General features: G+C 36.4%; 1 protein-coding gene across 2 annotated transcripts in view; it reads left to right on the top strand.

Moving 5' to 3' along the window:
* The window catches only part of ATP2B2 (ATPase plasma membrane Ca2+ transporting 2), a 182,843-nt gene extending 164,099 nt beyond the window's left edge, over positions 1-18,744 (top strand). Inside the window, exons 22-23 of one of the 2 annotated variants that reach the window (XM_031049244.2) lie at positions 4,663-4,749; positions 15,212-18,744. In XM_031049244.2, coding sequence (XP_030905104.1) covers positions 4,663-4,749; positions 15,212-15,523 — 399 coding nt within the window. In that variant the 3' untranslated portion in view covers positions 15,524-18,744. The remainder of the gene's footprint in view (positions 1-4,662; positions 4,750-15,211) is intronic. The other variant, XM_031049245.2, reaches the window with a different exon arrangement.
* The last annotated feature ends 605 nt before the right edge of the window (positions 18,745-19,349 follow it).

The following is a 19,349-nucleotide window of genomic DNA, read 5'->3' as shown; positions in this document are numbered from 1 at the left end:
TCCACTTAATTCACAGATAAATTACTATTCTTTGATGCTATTTAAAACAAAATGAACATGAATAATATTTCTTTGCTAACATCCATCTTCCTAGCTTCCTTTCTGCTCTTAGTTGTAGAAATACCTTCAGTAGGATGTATTATTTCTCTCCTGCCAAGAGGCCTCTGTGATTTTTTTCTTTCATTTTGTTTATTTAGTGACTTTGATTTTTACATCCATTTCACATCTGTGGAATGATAATGAAAAAAGGAAATGAGGCAACAGATTCAAAAAGAGTTTCAAGGTGTCCACTGGAGAGTGATGAACTTATATGCAGGTCAAATTAAATCTGCTGTTGGATGGACCTTGAGTTGAGCACATTTTGTTGTGCTGTGTGTTGTGGCCCATCCAAATTCATACACTTGTACTACATTTCTCAGGAAGCCAGCTAAAGAAGAGTTGGTGGAAGAAGATGGGGATGTCTGTAGCATCCTTGGGGAGCTGGAGGATTTGCAAGAATCCTCTGATGTCTAATGCACTTCTGGAGTTGCGGAAGAAGGTAGAGCATCCCCTCAATTTATATACATAAGGATGACAGTAAGATCAGGAATGAACTGTAGACTCTCTCACAATTAGATTGATCATTCAAATCCTAATGAGACCAGTTTCCACCATCATATGCTTGTGATGCATATTAGATTATTTTTGCTTGTTTTCTATTCAGTTATTTTTGGGCAGATAGCCACAGCACTCAACAAGTCTTCACTCCTAAAACAGGTATAAAGACTCTATGATAGGGTTTGTTTTCCCAGATTTCTGATAGATCTCCCTTGTAATGCTCCAATAAAACCTCATCCAAACTGACAAAAACTGAGCAGTATAAAGATATTTATTTTCTTTTTATGCACTCTCTTAAACCTCAGGGTTCAAACCTGGACACCAGTGAAAGGATTTCCACTGGTCATTCTTCATACTGAAATGTCAGACGTATTTCTATGAAGACATGCGTGAACATACTTTAAAGAAAGATGTATGAAAATGCACATAACTAAGGCAAAGAGACTGAATTTCTACTTCTAATTTTCATTTTTTGTCTACTTCATTTAGATATTTTGTTGTCTTATAAATATACTTCAGGGCTTTTCTGGATGGATACATGTTTTATTTACTGGATAGCTCTCTTGGAAGGCCACTGACATGAAATTCCGCAATGAGTCATCCTAGTTATGCAAGTTTCAGAAAGCTAGAAAGGTGGTCTCAAGTTGCATACAAGGCAGGACTTTCCAACCTCTGCTGCTTTTCAACATTGTTTTCCAACTCATTATTGCAGTTCTTACAAATTCTTCATTCTGAAGGAAGAGACAAGACTCATGGTACCATCTTGGCAGGTCTAAGAGCCTTTGGGAAGTTTAGCAGGCAAAACTGTGTAATCTGAGGAACAACCAGAAATCACTGAATCTTTTTTAATTGTATATGTTAAAGTTTCTTGAGTTACCTCACATTTGTGTATGGAAAAATGGTAGTGTGTAGATTTGATAACTTTTCAAGCTCCATGTCAGCTTTTTGCAGCATCAGGACTGAAGCTTTTCTCTGCTTCATTCATCCTGTAATTCAGTTTGCTTTATCTGCTTAACACGGGAAATAGCTGGCTAGAAATGTTTTGAGAATAAAATCAAAACTTAAAAAATATACAGCTGCCATGTTAACTGCTCCTGAAGAATAGATTATTCCTCTTTAGATACCAAAAAATATGTGGAGGTGTTGTACTGCATTTTCTTTCCCTTCCCTTCTGCATTAAAACTCTTCTCTTGAACCAATGCAAACCCAATAACAATGAAAGTCACTCCTGGCAAGTGGTTTTGAAGTTAGCTATAAACCTAGCACCTCATTTTATGGCTTTCCATACAGCTTTTAATATAGAAAACATGGCAGTAGCCAATGGATACTGTTTTATTTCATGAGAAAAGTTGTTGGTTGGAGATGAGATGAATGAGCCCTGGGTGCTGTTACCGCTAATGGCAACAGAAATGCTTGCTGACAGTCTGTTCTGGGTTAAACCACAGAAGAATGTTTTGCAAGGGCTATTCTGCTACTATAAGATTTCTATTTCTTTTTTTAGCTGCTGATCACCAGTATTTTTATTAGCCATGCTACCTCCAAGACTTTCTCCAAAGTCACTCCAGAAGTGACTTACTCCAAAGACATCTTTCTGAATATAGTACAGAAAAATGAGAGAGGTGAAAATTCCAACCTGACAAATAAGCTTCAAATGTAGGATAGCAGGGTTTTTTCTCTCTCTGAAGGCCTATAATCAAAACATGATTCAAACTTCTCATGATGTATGACTTATCATTTACTTTCTCCTTTTTAGCAGCTTGAATTGTTCTAAATTAATGCATTCTTTATTAATTAAAAAGTTACATCTTAATTTAAAATGCATTATTTATATATATATATTTCTGCGAACCCTTTCTTCTTTGTCATTTTCTATTTTTGGAAGATAAACTTTTAGGCCCAATTCCTCTCTTCTTTCTTGGCTTCAGGTCCAACACAGCTCTGAACTTTGGGCATTTGAGATTCTGAGAAGGTTGTTGTACTCCCACAATGAATTCTATCCCTGAAGAGCTGTAGTTACTTTCTTCATGAGAATGAGTAAATAACACACATATAATTCTTGTTCTCTGGAGAAAGAGCTAAATACTGATCTTCACTTATCTTTTCACTCTTGCACCAAGGTCTTTTAGTTTATTAGGAAGACATTTGTACTTCTAGAACTGCCCCTTGGCTTAGGACTTACCATCTGTCTTCCTCAGTGATACATACTTCATGTTCTCAGTCAGAGTCCTTAAAATCTTTTTTGAATGGTCTCTTTTGAAGAGTGATCTGACACCAGTGTTAGATCATGAAAACCCAAGATCTGTATTTAATTCCACTTTTGCACAGTGACCATTTTAGGTGAGTATTTAATATGCCTTTATACATAACCAGTGGTTTGTGCCATGTGTTTTTTTCTATATGTAAATGTGAACCTTAGCTAATGATTCACTTGTACTGCTATTCCACATGCAAAATCACCTTGTATCATAATGTTTTACTGTGATATTTGTATGAGACATGCAATGTAAAGTAAGTCTGCTGCAGAAAAAACTTGAGAGCAAAGCTGTGAGATGTGATGACTACTTAATACTGTACATCTATGAGTGTGTACATTTCAATGGATGTGGTAAACAGGACTCTCAGATAGTCATCAGGGAACAAATCAGCTATTTTATGTTTGCACAGTAAAAGTTCAGTGTGGCAATTTTACAGCAGTGACCATTCATTCTTTTTACAGCTGGTTGTGATGTGGTTATTCCCCAAAACCAGGCGGGAAAATAAACACCTCTGCCCAAAGATCAGATTGTGGGAGGGGATACATCTGTAGTGTTAAAATGAAGCCATACGAATTTGTTTATTCCTAAGACTGACCACAGCATAAAATGTTAGCCAGTTTATTATAGTGCTTTCAACTTGACTATTCAGGAGGGCTTGCACCAAGATTTGTGCTGGTTTAATTGATCAATACATCACTTCTCCCAACTAGTTTCTAGGCTGTGTACCTTGCAACCTGGCTTGCAAGATACAAATCTGGTAACAGTGGGTTACTTCAAACAAGTAGTTGGTTGAATTCTTGTAATTGATACTACTACTACTACATGTTGTGATGTACTAATGTAATGAAGAGGACGTTTTGGTGTGGAGGTATTTGTCGCATATATACTACTTGATTATATCTACTGCCAATCCCTCGGTTCACATCTGTATGCAGAGCCTGCTTTTTATTGGGTCATACTTGTGACAAAGAATGCCTTGAAATACTCAGCTCTTTTTTTAACTCATCTTCTTTGGTGATGAATAAAACAGATATTCAGGAAGGATATATAAAAAAGTGCATACAATAGACATAACAAAATAGCAAGTAGAAAATGGTAGTATTATTTACTGCAGTAGTCAGTCCAGTTCCACATAATTTTCTGTGTGATTTTAAGTGCTCTGTATAAAGATAAAATATTAATATTTTAAAATCTGTAGTTATAAAATACCAATATTCATTATCACTGTGCTTATACGAACTTTCATTGTAGAAAAAGTCAGATGAGATAGTGGAATGCTTCCTATTTGATCAAGCTGGTATAGTGACAGCCCTGGTTTTGTAAGCAAAATCAAGTCATAATCTGGATACATCAAAGATTTTTTGTTTGTTGGGTATTGTCCCTGTTCCTCCCCAGTTCCAATGAAGTGACTGAATTTTCCTCCCTCTGAGAGAACACTTAGAGATCAGTAAGAAAGTAAATATACTGTTAGCAGGAAAACAATTTAGTTATAGCAAGTATGCTGGTTGTATTTATTTTATTTACATACAAGTAAAATTGTTTACATTTTAAAGATTGTTATTTCAAATCTAGTTGTTTAAACTGATGCAGCTCCACTGTCTCCTATAGAGCTGTTTCATTTTAGCCTGGCAGAAAATTTGGATCATTTCATATCTAAAAAATATTGAAAGGAACACTTTAGAAGTATTTATTTCAATTGAAGTAAAACTGTGTGCACGGTTGATTTATTGTTTTTTCATTATTATTCCTGTTAGTTATGCAACTGTATCCATACTTTAAGCAACTTGTCTCATTCTTTCCTCCATTACAGATCGAAGTAGTCAATACTTTCAAGAGTGGCACTTCCTTTCAGGGGGCTCTAAGGAGACAGTCCTCCGTCACAAGCCAGACCCAGGATGTAACCAATATTTCTAGCCCTAGTCACGTATCGTTATCCAATGCTCTTTCCTCTCCTACCAGCACATCTGCTGCTGCGGCTGGGCGTGAGTGTGTATTCTTAATGCATCAGACCTACAGAGATGCCAACTTATGTAGCAGTCACTTAAGACTAAGCTACTTTGCCCTTTCCCTTTTTGTCCCGTTATGTTTATTAGTTTGCACGTAGCTAGAAACACATAACATGATTACTCTGTGTACAGTAGATACTCTCCACAATCCATTGCAAGTTTTGTTAACTTGCTGTTAAGACAGGACCTTCCAGTAATTTTTATCCAGTGTTTGGAGATTCTGCTTTTATTTGAAGCTTCTGTGTCATGTTTTCTCAGTGTCGTTGGATGTATTTTCTACTGCTCTTAAAATGTGTACATTAAATGATTCTACAAATATCTTCTACTGAGCAATAGAGCTTGTCAGAGAAAAGATCATGCCATGTGGAAGACTGTGTGTAATATCCCGGAAAGATGTACTCTAATTAGCCACAGGTGCAGGAAGAAACAAGGAAATAGAGAATCTAGTAGATGATGCAAGGCTGAGGGATTAAGATTTATATGACTGGTGAAAGAATAGATCAGTTATCACTAAATTCACTAGGAGGTAAGCATCAAAGAAGAAGGGAGCTAGACAAGTTAAAGGCCAGTGTTGAAACAACAAAATAAATGTGGTAATGTTTTTTTTTGTTGTTAGAAGAAACAGGTTTATAAACTGTGAAATCCTGACACAGCTTTCTTTTAGAAGCAAACAAAGCATCTAGTGAAGATATAGTGAAGTGAATAAAAACTTTGAGACAGCTGACAAGAAAAGATGCTTCAACATCAGTTAAATTCCAGTTGCTCAGGAAGGCTTTTACAGAGAGAACTTTGGTTGTATAGTTATACTTACTCTGGGCTGTAAGTTGCTATTGTGTTTTACAGCATAGCCAGCATGAAAAAAACATTTAAATTTATAGAATCAGTTCACAAGTTTGTCACTTACTTTACAAAATAATGTAGTATATTTTTATGCAAGTTTTAGTGACGAGTTGGCCAAACAGCCAAGAAACCAGCCTTATCTGTCTGTCCAACAGAGAGAGGGAAGGCAGAGACAAGGCAGACAGGGACAGACAAGAGAAGGAAATAAAATGCCAGAACTCCTGCAGAAGGAAAAGCAGCTTGACCTTTTCATTCCGTTTGAGTGTAAACCCCTCAGTATTTGAACATCAAGCATTTAGACATGCATTAGAAGTTTTGTGGGAATTAAAATCTAAAGGAGAAACTTTGCTTTTGCTAGGAACCCAAAGAGACATAGGGGTACCAACTTTGGCAGCTGCTCTTTGGAGAAAAGTTGTATCTCTTGCTGCTTGGCCTTTTACTCCAACAGCACCAGACATTGCAGGGTACAGTCAAGAGCAGCCAAATCACTGAGGTGTGTGCCACTGCCAGGCCACAGGCAGCGTAATCTGCTTCTGAGACCTCGGAGCCCACATTCCCTCCTTTCCATACTGAGCAGGTCACAAAACACACAAACCAGCCTTTCACCAGGGAACCATTTCCCATAATATCATTTCTCCATTGGAGCAGAAGACAGAGAGCAGCTCATTCTGCTGTGGTAAATGTTACAATAACATCCTGCAGTCAGCAGTCTGAAGGGATAAATCTAATAAGATCAAAATGCACAACTTATCTTCTGTCTCTTGTCTCCATTGCAGCAAAGCAACTAAGAATCTAATAGTCTCGTGAAACACCTTACTAGGGTACAGGCTGAAGTTAAGTAGTAGGAGAAAGCATAATCTGCTACAGTCTTTGATATCTCTTTTTATTTAGAAAAATGAAAGTAGCCTAAGGAGCTCATCAATTATAGCTACAATTATTCAGTAACACAAACCCCACATGATTCATTTGTTAAGCTACCCAAAGATATGTAGCTCCATTACAGAAGACAATTAGAGATTGGGACTTTTAAAGTGGTTATTTTGGACAGTTAGTATTTTATGACAAGATATATTTATAATGCCTGTTTAGTATCAAACCAGTGTCTGCTTCAAATTATAACCCTTAGGGAAAGTTTTGATTTCTTAACACAATTACAAAAAACTAATGAATGACAGTGAAAAACCAAAGAAAAAAATAAATTGCTTTTTCATTGGTTTCCAATTTACAGTTGGTTCATCTTCTAGAACCTGGAAAACTGTTCTAATCCAGATGCCATAGAAACAGGGTCTGGTTTTGTCGATTGGCAGTTTCAGAGACACTTAGGTCTACCTTTCAGCTAAAATGTGCGTGGTTGGACAGAACTGCCTTCGTTCCTCTGAGCTGCTCAGAATGAATTAAACCATAAATCATTACCTTCTTCTGATGGGGAGGAATGGAATAATGGGATAATTATACCTCTGATTTTGAAGCCATTCCTGCTCTTTGGGAATCTTAAAAATATTGCATAGGTAGATGTATTATGGGGAGTATCAATGGAAAAACTTCAGGCTGTAGCCAAGACAAAAGGGTCTAATATGAGCTAGTATCAGGAGGGTTTATTTTCAGAGAAGTGGTGCTACGCATGTTCAGCAATCAGGATATTTTAGGTGTCATTTTGGGTGCCCAGAATGCAGAGGTTCTGATATCAATACTTAAAAATACAAAAATCACATCCTACTCTATTAATAAGAATATGAAAGTCTAATTTCACAGATCATTTAATGCAGTCCTACACTAATGATATAGCTTTTAAATCTGTAGTTCATTGGGACACATCACCGATTTCTGAAGATTTATAATAACATATATAATATATGTTCTTAGAAATATATCATATGATAATATATTAAATAATATAAAAGTATTTTTAGTATGTTGGACAGATGAATGTTTAATTCCAAGGTTAGTTCATGCTTAAAAAGAAACCTGCCTGTCATATGCAGCCACATCTACAGTGGTTTATGAAAGAGATTAGCAAATTATTATCTGAAAGTTTCAGCTATTCATAAATATGAATTTATTCCAGTCTTTCATAGCATTGGGGAATACCTTAATTCAAAGCAATTTAGACAGAGAAATATTTATTGCAGTACCAAAATTTCCATACTTCTAGTGACACTTTTTAGCTGTCATGGTATTTTGCCAATAACAAGTGAAAAATGTGTGGCTGTCAGCATTACCTGGTAACAGTGAGGTCTGTATCAGGAGTCTCTTATCTTTCTTTTAAGTGAAAAACACTGCAGCTTTATAGTGCAAATTTCTGCAAAGTGAAACCTGGCATTTTATATACTCGGATAAAAGTAGAACATTTATTTCAATGCATATTAAATCTGCATGCATATGCAGTATGCACACATTTAAGCTACAGAAAATGAAAACGTGGGGAAACTAAGGGTCTGTCTGTACTATGGTCTCAGCCAAGTTCTCAGGTTTTGTCATGTCCTCTGCAGGGATGCACTCAATCTCCTATCATTGTAAAGCTGTTACACTACAGAGTTAGAAGTGGGTTTAGATAGCAGGTTATCCCATCCCAGCTTTGGTTGATATTTTACATGGATTTATTTTGATGTTTTATTTTGGGAAAACAAAATCAGATCTAGTGGAACATCTTTTTTACTTTTGAAGCTTAGAATTAGTAACACAAAATGTTAATTTGTGCTTAAAGTTAAGTATATGCTGGAAGGCTTTGCTACTACGTTGTTAAATTAGGAAGAGGATGAGTACGTCTCACTGTACACAAAGTAAACAAGTTATTATTTATCCTAATCTGTTTCTGTCTGGTTCTCACATGTTTATATTATCAGTAGGGACCCCTTCCAAAGAACATGGTTTCGAACTTCCCAAGACAGACTCACATTTAATCTTCCTTTGTCCTTGCTCTTTCTCCTTCCTGTCAGCCTTATATATAGTCTCTACTGTTTCTTAAGTGGAAGCAGCCAGAAACTTCAGGTCCCTTAAAAAAGAATTAGTTTCTTTCATAAAAGATTATATGAAAAAGTACTGTTAAGTGTTGGAAACATTGAGGGAAAACCCACCAACCAACCAGCCAAACCCCACCAAAAGGCAGCCTCCTGGGTCATGAATCAGCTCTAGTTGCTGTATTTGCAAGTTCCTTTTTCTTTGTCCTGCTGAGGTCTGTCACTATTCTGAGACTTTTAGAAATATTTCATATTAACTCTAGCAAGATTGGCCTCAAACAAGCCATTTGTTAAGAATGACATAGGAAAATGTGAGGACTCCAAATTCTGTAGCAGCCGATTAAAATCTTACCAAAGAATCACAAAATACTCTCAAGTATTTTTCTATCATCTGTATTTCTGAAGGTTTTTTTTTAGGGTTTGGTTGGTTGGTTTTTAAAAAAAAATGAAAAATTAAGGAAATAGTTGAAATTTATCAGACTTCTGAGGAAACTGTCATTTATAAGCAGAAGCTCTGTACACGCAATATTTGCCTCAGAGTGGCATAAGGGCATCAGCACTTGCAAGTTGTCAAACTAGCCTAGGACACTCAGCAAACTTCATTCTAGTGCATAGTACAGACCATTGACTAAAAGATAATTTTAAAGAGAGAGCTTAATATAGTTATTTATAATAATTGTGTTAGAAAATCAGATTCTTTTGTATCAAGAAAAATTATTTGTTATTCCAGCAGCTTTTGCTTTTCTATATTTCTTACATATTTAGTTTCCTACAAATGTAATCATCATTCAGCTGGACAGACTTTACAACTAAAATTTGAGATGAAGTCTTGAGTTCGGATCAGATTAGGGAACAAACTTCTTAAAAAAACCCACTATTCTCTATTTTAATAAATGGCAAGGCCAAGATTACTGCCCAGTATTGATGGACATGCAAATCCCAGGGCAAGTCAAGTGGGTGTACCAGCCTCAGGGAAGATGTTGGGTTTGTTCTGTGGTAGCATGGATTAACTCTCACTTGAGGAAGTGCAACAAGCAGAACTTTACAAAGTCCACATCTGAAGTTACATTTGTAGAAGCTGCACCATTTGGGAACATCATCGAACTAGAGACAGAGATACTACACTAAAGCTTAGATGTTCCTGCTGATTATAACCAAGTTTTCACAATCCTGCTGGGATATGCAAGATCAAAATCAATTTCTGTAGCTCTTCTCTGTAGGGAAGCTAAGTAGGTTTAAAGTCTAAATATAAACCCAAGTCCTCAAAAGGGGATATAGTATGACAAGAAGGTTTAGACTCCTAATGCAGAAATTCATTCTTTACAACAGGGTTGCATAATATATTTCAACTATGCCAAATCTGACACCAAAATGTCAGACTCCAATAATTTTGCAGCAGTCCTGTAACAAAGAAGGTATGGTATGGAAAGTGGAAGCCCTGCATGTGATTCTGATCTCATGCCCTAAAATTCAGTGCAATAATAGCCAGGTGAGCCTTTTGCAAAATGAGACTCAGGCCTGAGGATTTCACAGAACATGCAGGTATTCCATTGCTGCATGTGGTTTGACTTTTCAGCAGCTCTCACTGGATTTACTGCATATTTATGTAGAGAGTACCACAGATAATCTTGTGCATCTGTTCCACTCATCAGAGCAGAAAACTTTCAAAAAAATTTAGTGAGTATTTTATCTTTGAATTTGTTGAACTTCTGCATCATACAATCTAGAGCATACTAGCCACAGCACTTAGAGATGACTCCAACACATTTAATATCTACTCTTGTGGATACCTAATCTCATTCTACTCATATAAAGGTGGGAGGATTCAAAACTAAACAAAACCAAATATACTGAAGATAGGCCTTCTGTTTCAAAGCTTTACATATGCAGTAGTACTTGACCAAACTTATTTGCCTTTGTATAGTTATAGTCTTAATATAGAATAGTATCAGTTACACCTAAGAGTTGGCATCTCTTTGCAAAATTGACCTCTTGTTTACGATTTTATACTAATCACCTTACTGATCTTTCAGTATTGAATTTATTTGCTTCTGCAGTGCCCTACTCTCTACTGTCTGAATATTAAATGTGTTTGTTTTCCCAGAGGGCTAGAGAACATTGGACAAAAGGGTTCAGCAGGAGAGAGTGAAATAAAAAGAGGTTGTGAGTCTTTAACCTTGAGCCTGAAATGAATGTGAACCAAACTCAAGATACTTGGCTTATATGAAGCCAGGTAAACATTCGAGTATAAGCCCACACACTACCAACCATAATACATCTGTTGATGCTTAACAGGCCTTGTGTGTTTTGCCTAGATTATTGTACTTAGGAATGAGATTCTGAATATCATCTTTTTTCTTCTGGTGGGAAAAAATTGTAGTATTTAAAATCTATTTCTTTTATTTTTCTTGCCTGATGCAGTATAATAAATCTAACTTTCAAGGTGGGATGAAACTGAAGAGTTTTTTCTATTACAGCTACAGAGAAGAAAGAAGTGGAAACTTATAGCAGTGTCAAAAATGTCCTGAAGTGTTGTCCCCACAGTCTTTTGTTTAAAAGCAGTTAATTTTTTTTCTGTTGTCTCCATTACTGTGAGAAAAGGGAGCTGTATCACATTGTTTGTCTTTCCTTGGCATTGTCAGTATCATAAAGTAACATCATGCCATGAACTTACATAGTTCATAATAAACCAGCACCCTTTGGGTTCTATCCATCATGGGTATGTCCCTGCTTTTACATGCTATAAACCATAACATTATATGAAAGTTCATCCGCTTTATCTTCAGAAAAGTAACATGAACTTTGTTTCAGCAAAGCCCCTGAACATTTTTACACCAGATATTAGTTCAAAACTTGAACTTAAGCATGTATTAAAAGAATTTGTTGCTGTTGGGCCAAGTAACTCTGGGTAAACAGTGGGATTTTTTTTTTTTTTGTTCTCAGCTTAAATACAGTGAATATTCCACAGAAATTAGAACACCACTTTTATATCCAAGAAACCTTAGCTTTCACTAACAAACATAATGAAAAGAGCAAGTTTGTTCTTATAAGCAATAATTTTATACATTGGGGGACAGACTGTGAACAACATTTTGAATTACATTATAATGCAGAAATTCTGTCACTGAGCAAGGTGTGACATAAAAACATGAATGTTTTCTTCAGGATGCCAAGCTAAATATGCAGAATTTAAAGCTGGGGAGGGAGCTTCTCCTTAAGCAAAAAAATATTAGAAAATACATATGCATGTCTTAAGGGTTGTTTTAAGAAAAGAAGGTAGTTTTCTACAGCTCCCTAGTGAAGTGAAGAAAGCTTGTTAGAAAGCTAACTTTATGTATTCTCAGCTTTAGGATTCGCCCAAGTTTGGCTTTTGCATTACCATTGTGTTCATAAGATTAACTGCTTTAGGTATCAGCAGATCTGAACGAGTTCTAATATTTTCACTAAAAATCACTAAGAACAATTAGAAGCTATTTTATTAACATCTGAATGTGCCTGTAAGACTGCACAGTCCATGCCAAAACTGCCACAGGTCTTCACACTAAGGGATACAACTGCTGGCTGACTGTTCTGCAGTTACAGACTCTGTGTAAGCATGTCCAAGCAGAATGTTAGTGCACTGTTTTCTCTCAGTGGATCCTTTGTTCAAACACTCACTGCTGAGTACCAAATTCAGGTCATTGCAGGCAGGTTTTTGTAACTGGCTTTCAGATACAACCTAAAGCTACAGTTTTCCCTCAGCTGTGTTGTTAGTCAGCTAGTTAGACTGTCTATATCAGTTGCAACTCAGATGCCAAGTTTTGGTATTAAATGCAATATAGTTCCTACTAGGGAACTTGGAGCCTCATAAATTGAAATCAGTTCCTTCCTTGCTATAACCCACAGAGGCTTAAATGCAGTTTGTGTGACTTGAAGAAAAGCTCTATTCCATTGGATTATTTTGGATCTGTTCAAGAATTATATCAAATTGTAAACATTTTATTTAAATAAAAATTTACCATTATTATAAAGAATCCAGCTAGCAAATAGAACCTAAATATATGCAGTAAGAAATGGATGTATTCAAGAAAATGAAATTATTTTGTTAGTTGATACGATATAGCAAGTAGCTGCAACTGAATGAGATGACTGTTATTTTTAGTTAGATAACAGAAATAATAGGTAGCTTTGCAGAAAATGTCACTCTATCAGCCCATACTGTAAAGCGTGTTGCACAGTTTCCTGATTTAAAATAGGGCAATGTAGTAACATGTCTTAAAGATTGCCTTGACAAAACATACTATTGTTTTTCTTGTTTAGACTATATTACTTTGCACTTCAAAATACAATATAGAAAGGTATAGATAATGAGGGAATTAGTATGTCACCTCTTCCCTATGAGCTCCAACCCTATCTTTAGTAATGCAAATGAATCTCTTATCTCAGTGTGTTCACTATACAGAACCATCACATACTGCAGCACAGCTCAAAGAGATTCAGCTCTCCTAAACCCCTAGTTTGTAACTCCAGGGGCTCTGCCAAAGAGGTGTTAGGTACACTCTATGATTGTAGCCTGTACATTTATTCTCATCTTCCTTTTGTCTTGCACCTCTGCAGCCTCCTAAAATTTTCTAGTACTGCAGCATCTAGACTAGCTGTTCTGTACCACTCCAATCCTTTTGTTTGGAACATAAGCAGTCCCATGAACTACTTTTTGTGCCCCGCTGTTACCAAATATATGTGGACAAAAGAAAGGAAAAATGTTTGGACTGACTGAAGGCCATGTATCTTAAGATGGCATGACTGACTTCTGCTATTAGAATTTTTGAAAGATGATAAATATTGAAATTAAGAGAACATAAATGAGGATAAAGTTCAAAGAGATCAAAGTACAAGTCAGCTACTTCTCAGCTATGCTGAAATTCTGTACAGATTGGACAACTCCAACCACAGGATCAGCTAGACTCCACAGCTGTAACACTGTGACCCCATGCCATGACTGTAATGCAGTCTGCCAATTGAAAGAGGAATTAAAGCTTTACAAATGAGAGGTGTATTAGGCTAACTGATAATGTACAGCATATTTATGTGTAAAAAGATACATATGCCAACCACAAAACCATTTCAAATGTATGTGGAGAAGCTTTCACAATGCCTGCTTGCACCTTTTCTGCCTCTGCTTGTGCTTTGGTCTCCTCTCTAAGAAATGCTAAAAATTCACTCATAGACTACATGGAAGTAGAAGGATAGAACTCCATACTATAGTCATAAAACATTTGCCAACAGATCACATTTTGCCATTCTGTTTTTTCCTCTCTGCCCCCACCTCCCTCTTTCAAAAATTTACGTTTTTTTCAGCAGTAAACCAGCACAAACCTTCCCTTCTTTTCAGAGCTGGTAGGTCACTGGGGTACAGGCAGCATCACTCCCTTTGCCCTCCCGCAGAGGATTTAGTGCCTGCACTCTGCAATGCTCCTTGCTCTGTTCCTCTCATTTTCTTCTGGGAAAGCATTCTGCACTGTCCCTGACAGTCTACAGGGCTAAGCCTTGCAGTTCATTTTTATGTGTTCTTACTGTCAGGGGGTTAATGACATGAGCCTGACCCTGGCATCACTCAGCTGACCTAGTTTATAGTTTAAAGACTGCATATATGGCATAAATTTTATCGCTTCCAGAATTAACTTGACAGTTTTACAACTGAGACATAGAAAGCAAAAAAAACTTGTTGTTTAACAATGCAATCCAATTCAACCCAACAATCAATACAGTATTTTATCACATTTTGTATATATTAAAAAGGTAAATGGCTAGAACAGTGGGTCTATACTCGAGTGTTTACCTCACATATGCATGAAGGAAAAAAAAAAGTTGGTTCAACAATACTATGTTCACATTATCCAGGCTTCCAAGTGTAGTTGTTGTGTGCAAGTTATCTCTGTTCATGTGGTAACTGTGAATTTTTTTTTTTCCCCGTGGTAGCATGATTACGCTTAGTGCTTTGTCTGCTTGGCTTTTTTGTGCTCTTGGCTGCCCTCATTTAGATTTTGCTTTAAAACATTGATATTAGTTCTAGTTTTTACACTTGGCTCCTGTGTGTGTCTCATACGTACCCATCCAACCATGTCTGTGTTCTGTGCTTTTCTGTTTGTGAAGTGTGATATGTTATGTGTAATGGTTTTTTAACAATACAAAAGAGACTTTTTTAATTAAAAAAGCCTTCCTACTACTCACTGCAAAACTATCAACATGCATGGTTTTACATTTGCATTACAATTAACATGGCTTGTCTTTTACTAGGGATGTACCACACGAGTGGACGTTCGCTTTCTTTAACCACTACTTCCCATCAGTTCTTTGATGGCTTTAAACTTGATTTATTTTAATATTGCAGTTGATACAGATATTCAAAATGCACATAACTGAGCCACTTGTTTATGCACATAACATCCAGAGACTGTGGACTTCAGCTGCCTGCACTGCCCTAACCATACGCTACATTTTCCACAAAGTATTCTCTAGCACAGTGTCGTCCTTCAAAGGCGCTGCCTCTGACCCCTCTTTCCTTCTCTCCCCCCAGATCCGCGTCGTGAAGGCATTCCGTAGCTCTCTCTATGAAGGTTTAGAAAAACCAGAATCTAGAACCTCTATTCACAACTTTATGACTCATCCTGAATTTAGGATAGAAGATTCCCAGCCCCACATCCCACTCATTGATGACACAGACCTAGAAGAAGACTCTGCTCTCAAGAAAAACTCGAGTCCACCGTCTTCGTTGAACAAGAACAACAGTGCTATCGACAGTGGAATAAATCTTACAACTGATACAAGTAAATCAGCTACCTCTTCTAGTCCAGGAAGCCCAATACATAGCCTGGAGACATCACTTTAGCTGAAAAGGTCACTGCAAAAAAAAAAAAAAAAAAGAAAAAAAAAGAAGTAAGATAAAATAACAACCCCCACAGCAACCGAAATATATAAATATATATATTAAAAAACATTGCTGGCTGAAAAGCTGTTTGAACTCTAGTTCACTCTGAGGCAAGTGAATGAATTGTTGATCACAATGGTTTTGGGGAAAGAATGAATGGCTGATTTACATAGCCCCCCCCCCCCCTTGTTCCCTGTCAGACAAACAAAACCACCCCTCCTGCATGAACGTACTGTACACTTCTGGCCCTTCTTTCTCTCCTTTGGTTTCTTTTTCTTCCCTTTTGTTTTTTCCTCCTTAAGCAGGAACTGCAGAGGACTTCTTTCTGAGGCTATTTATCCAATTCACTGGTCTGTGAGTTTTTTGAAATGCTTGTGTGGCATGGACTCAATTGTATAGATTAATTTAAATAACTTTTTTGAAGTTGCAAAGCTTAACTTGCACAGTAGATTTGCACCAGTTGGACAGAGGAACGTAAACATTTATGAGACTATATATAGAGATATATACATATAAGTATATACATAATTAATTATATATATGTATATATCTATCTATATATAAATAGTTATATATATAAAGTTTCTTTGTTGGCATGTTGCCTTGTTTCTGCTCAAATTGCTCTGACTATTTTAACTTATTTATGTCCTAAAAAAAGAATGTAATTTGTTTACAAACCTGTAGATAATATCCTTAACTATTTGTAGGATTAAGAAAGCACTTCCTGCCGAAGTAGTATAAAACTGGCTCAGCTCAGCTCATTGAAAATGTCTGTAATATCGCACCCTGGATATTTTATTACAACCGTGCTCTGATTTCTGCCTGATTTTTTTTTCTTGGGTGTTAAATACTGTAGATACTGCTAATAGGTAACAAAAGAAGCCAAAATATAACACATTGGATGTAGCATTGTGATCCTGTATACAGGGAGGTAAACCAGGCTTCCTTTGTTTCAAATAAAAATCAAAATTATCAGGTTGTCTCTTCCCCCAGTAATATGCTTGACTTTGTTTTGGTGCAACATACACTAAAGGAGGCTGTTTCATTCTTTTAACATATGGTAATGGCTTCCAAAACTATTTTTAGAGAGATATTATATGAGTTTATAAATATAATAAGTTATATTTGGGTTGTCTATATGGAGATAAAAACTAATGTTAAAATATTGTGATATATTGTGTTAATACCTTTCAGTTAGTACTTTAGGCATTCATTTCCTTACTACTCGCAAAGTATGGGCTGTTGGCATTTTGGATGTGAATCACTGTAGGTTGTTGCTTTGATTTTTTTAAAGGAACAATATAATTTCTGCACTATTAGGTCTGAATGAAACTTTATTAATTGTATCTTGAGTTGTGCTTTGTGTGATTTTTTTGGTTTTTAACTGAGCTTGTCTTCCTGTAGTCTCAAGGTATCATTGTAACACAGTCCTGTGTTATTGTACCTTGAGCTTTCTACGAAGAAAGCTGTTTAGAAAATCTGCAGGATGAAGGGTGAAGGATTTTTCAAGATGGTAACAGCCCTGATAACATAAAACTTACGAGCTTCTATAATTGCTTTGTCAACCACTTGAATGCTAAGCACTTTGTGGATCACAGATTTTTCATAAGTAATTTTTGTATTTAATATAAAGTTTGCTTGGAGACTTTTCAGCATATGATCTTTTTCCGTAACTGTACAGTGCAAAAGATATTTTGAATTACACAATTGATTATGCCAGATGTGTTGAAAAGCACTCTCAAACTAGCTTGATAAATTGATTTGTTAAGGTCTTACTGGTTGTCATAGAGTTGGCTCATAAAGTGGTGCATCTCTGCAGTCACAAGCACTAAACCAAGCCAGAACTCTCCAAAACAAGATTAGACTCATGGCCAAACTGCAGACTGAAGTGACTAAAACGTTTTCAGGGTGCATCAAGACTATTCAGCCAGGTAACGCTCTAATCAGCTTGACTTGCCAGCTTCCGGACTCTTGTGTAGAAGCTTGAATGTTTTTTGGCTCAAAGTCTTAGTTTGCTATCTGATCCAAACCTTTCACTCAACAGCAGAACAGGTCTTTGAAGGCATATACAACTCTCTCTTCAACACTTAGTGTGACCCGTTTCTTAACAGTAAAAAGCTAGCATGGAAACATTTAGCTAACTCCTAGCAACAAAGTGATTGAAACTCAGTCAGGATTGTTCGCTTTGTAAATATGGTGATTAACCTTTGTATAACATGTATTGGGTTTCTATGGCCTATTTGGGATATCATATTCAGAAGAAAAAAAAAAGTGTTATCTATTTACAGGGAAGCCTCTAGCTTTGGACTTGAACATCTACAGAAGCTACTAATACTGGAACAATTTACTTTCAGCATCTTCACACTGACTGTTTGCCTTTTTATTTCCAAACACTCTTTATGTTTTCTCTTGGTTTCATTTGTCTTTCAATTCTCCTGTAGGAGTACCCCTCCCTAAGGTACCATTTGCAGACTTGAAAACTGTTAAGACAATGAACACTGCATTCTGTGTATATATAGTAAAACATATATAAACTGAGATGCATAGAAAACTTGGGCTTTTGTGAGCAGAGACTGTGCTTTATGTATATGATAAATGATAGATTTTTTTTTTAAAGCAGAATAGCTATGACCTTTCAACTACAAGTCGTGCATCACAATCCTTTCTTTTATTGCTTGACCTCTCTGTGATGGGAACAATGGATCAAAAACCAAAATGATCAGTTTGTTTAAATTCCCTGCAATATATAAATGCTCGCTCTCTACGTACTGTATTTAGCAGCATGAGATTTGTGGACAACAATACAGTGGTACATTGGCAATCCATCCCACTAGGGGTTATTAATATATGTTCATTCATCTGTTTTTATGAATTTTTTTATCTAGACAATAATTGTAAATAAAGAACTTAACTCTGTCTGTTCATTTAATACTATGCAAAAGGTTATGCTTTCTATTGTTATTCTTATTCCTACAGTGTGATGCTGGAATGTTTGTGGTTTCAAAAAACAAAAAACCAAAAAAAAAAGACAAAAGTAAGTAAAATATGTGATGTAAATTATTTTATAGTTTGAAACAAAATGATGAAGTTTTACTCTTGCTGCTTTCTGTCTAATAGATCTCTCTTGGCAGGAGCACAAGTGGAAAATTTAAAGAAATAAATTCACAAAGCAGCATGAACAATAATGGTCTGAATGTAACAGCTTTCTTTATTTTCACCTGAAGTCATTAGGATTAGCTGTGGATTCTCACTGAGGTACTTTTAATGGAGATGTGTATATAAAGCTTGTGGACTGGCAGCAATAAGCCTACTCAGCAGTCAGTGGTTACATTTTCAGTACACCCCAACCATGACCCACACCAGGGTGCTACCAGTCCCTGCCCAACTATGGGCCAGAGTGATGCCTAGAAAGATGACTTGGCCCATGCTGAGGTGGTGGTGCACAATGGTGGGAGTGGCTGATGTGAATGATGCTGCAGTGAATTCACCTGAAATTACCAAGTACAGTAAATTCATGTCTGAAACAGTTAATTTAATTTTGGCCCTAAAACCAACAGACATGGAACTCTCTTTTCCTATCACTTTGGCCCATGACATATCCTTTCATTTAGATATATTTTTTCATCTCTTTCCCCCTCTGTTGCAATCAGAAAAATACTCTCTGGAACCAGGGAGTTCAGTGCAGGACTTGTGTCCTGCCATTAAGAACTTAAACACTGCATATGCAGTGCTAGGGCAAAATAAGGGATTTTCCATTCTGGTGCTTAGATCCTCAGCCCAAAGTTCC

The sequence above is a fragment of the Melopsittacus undulatus genome, chromosome 9, assembly GCF_012275295.1.
Source record: "Melopsittacus undulatus isolate bMelUnd1 chromosome 9, bMelUnd1.mat.Z, whole genome shotgun sequence".
NCBI lineage: Eukaryota > Metazoa > Chordata > Aves > Psittaciformes > Psittaculidae > Melopsittacus > Melopsittacus undulatus.
The sequence above is the reverse complement of the archived record's forward strand: the minus strand, read 5'-3'. Positions and strand labels throughout refer to the sequence as shown.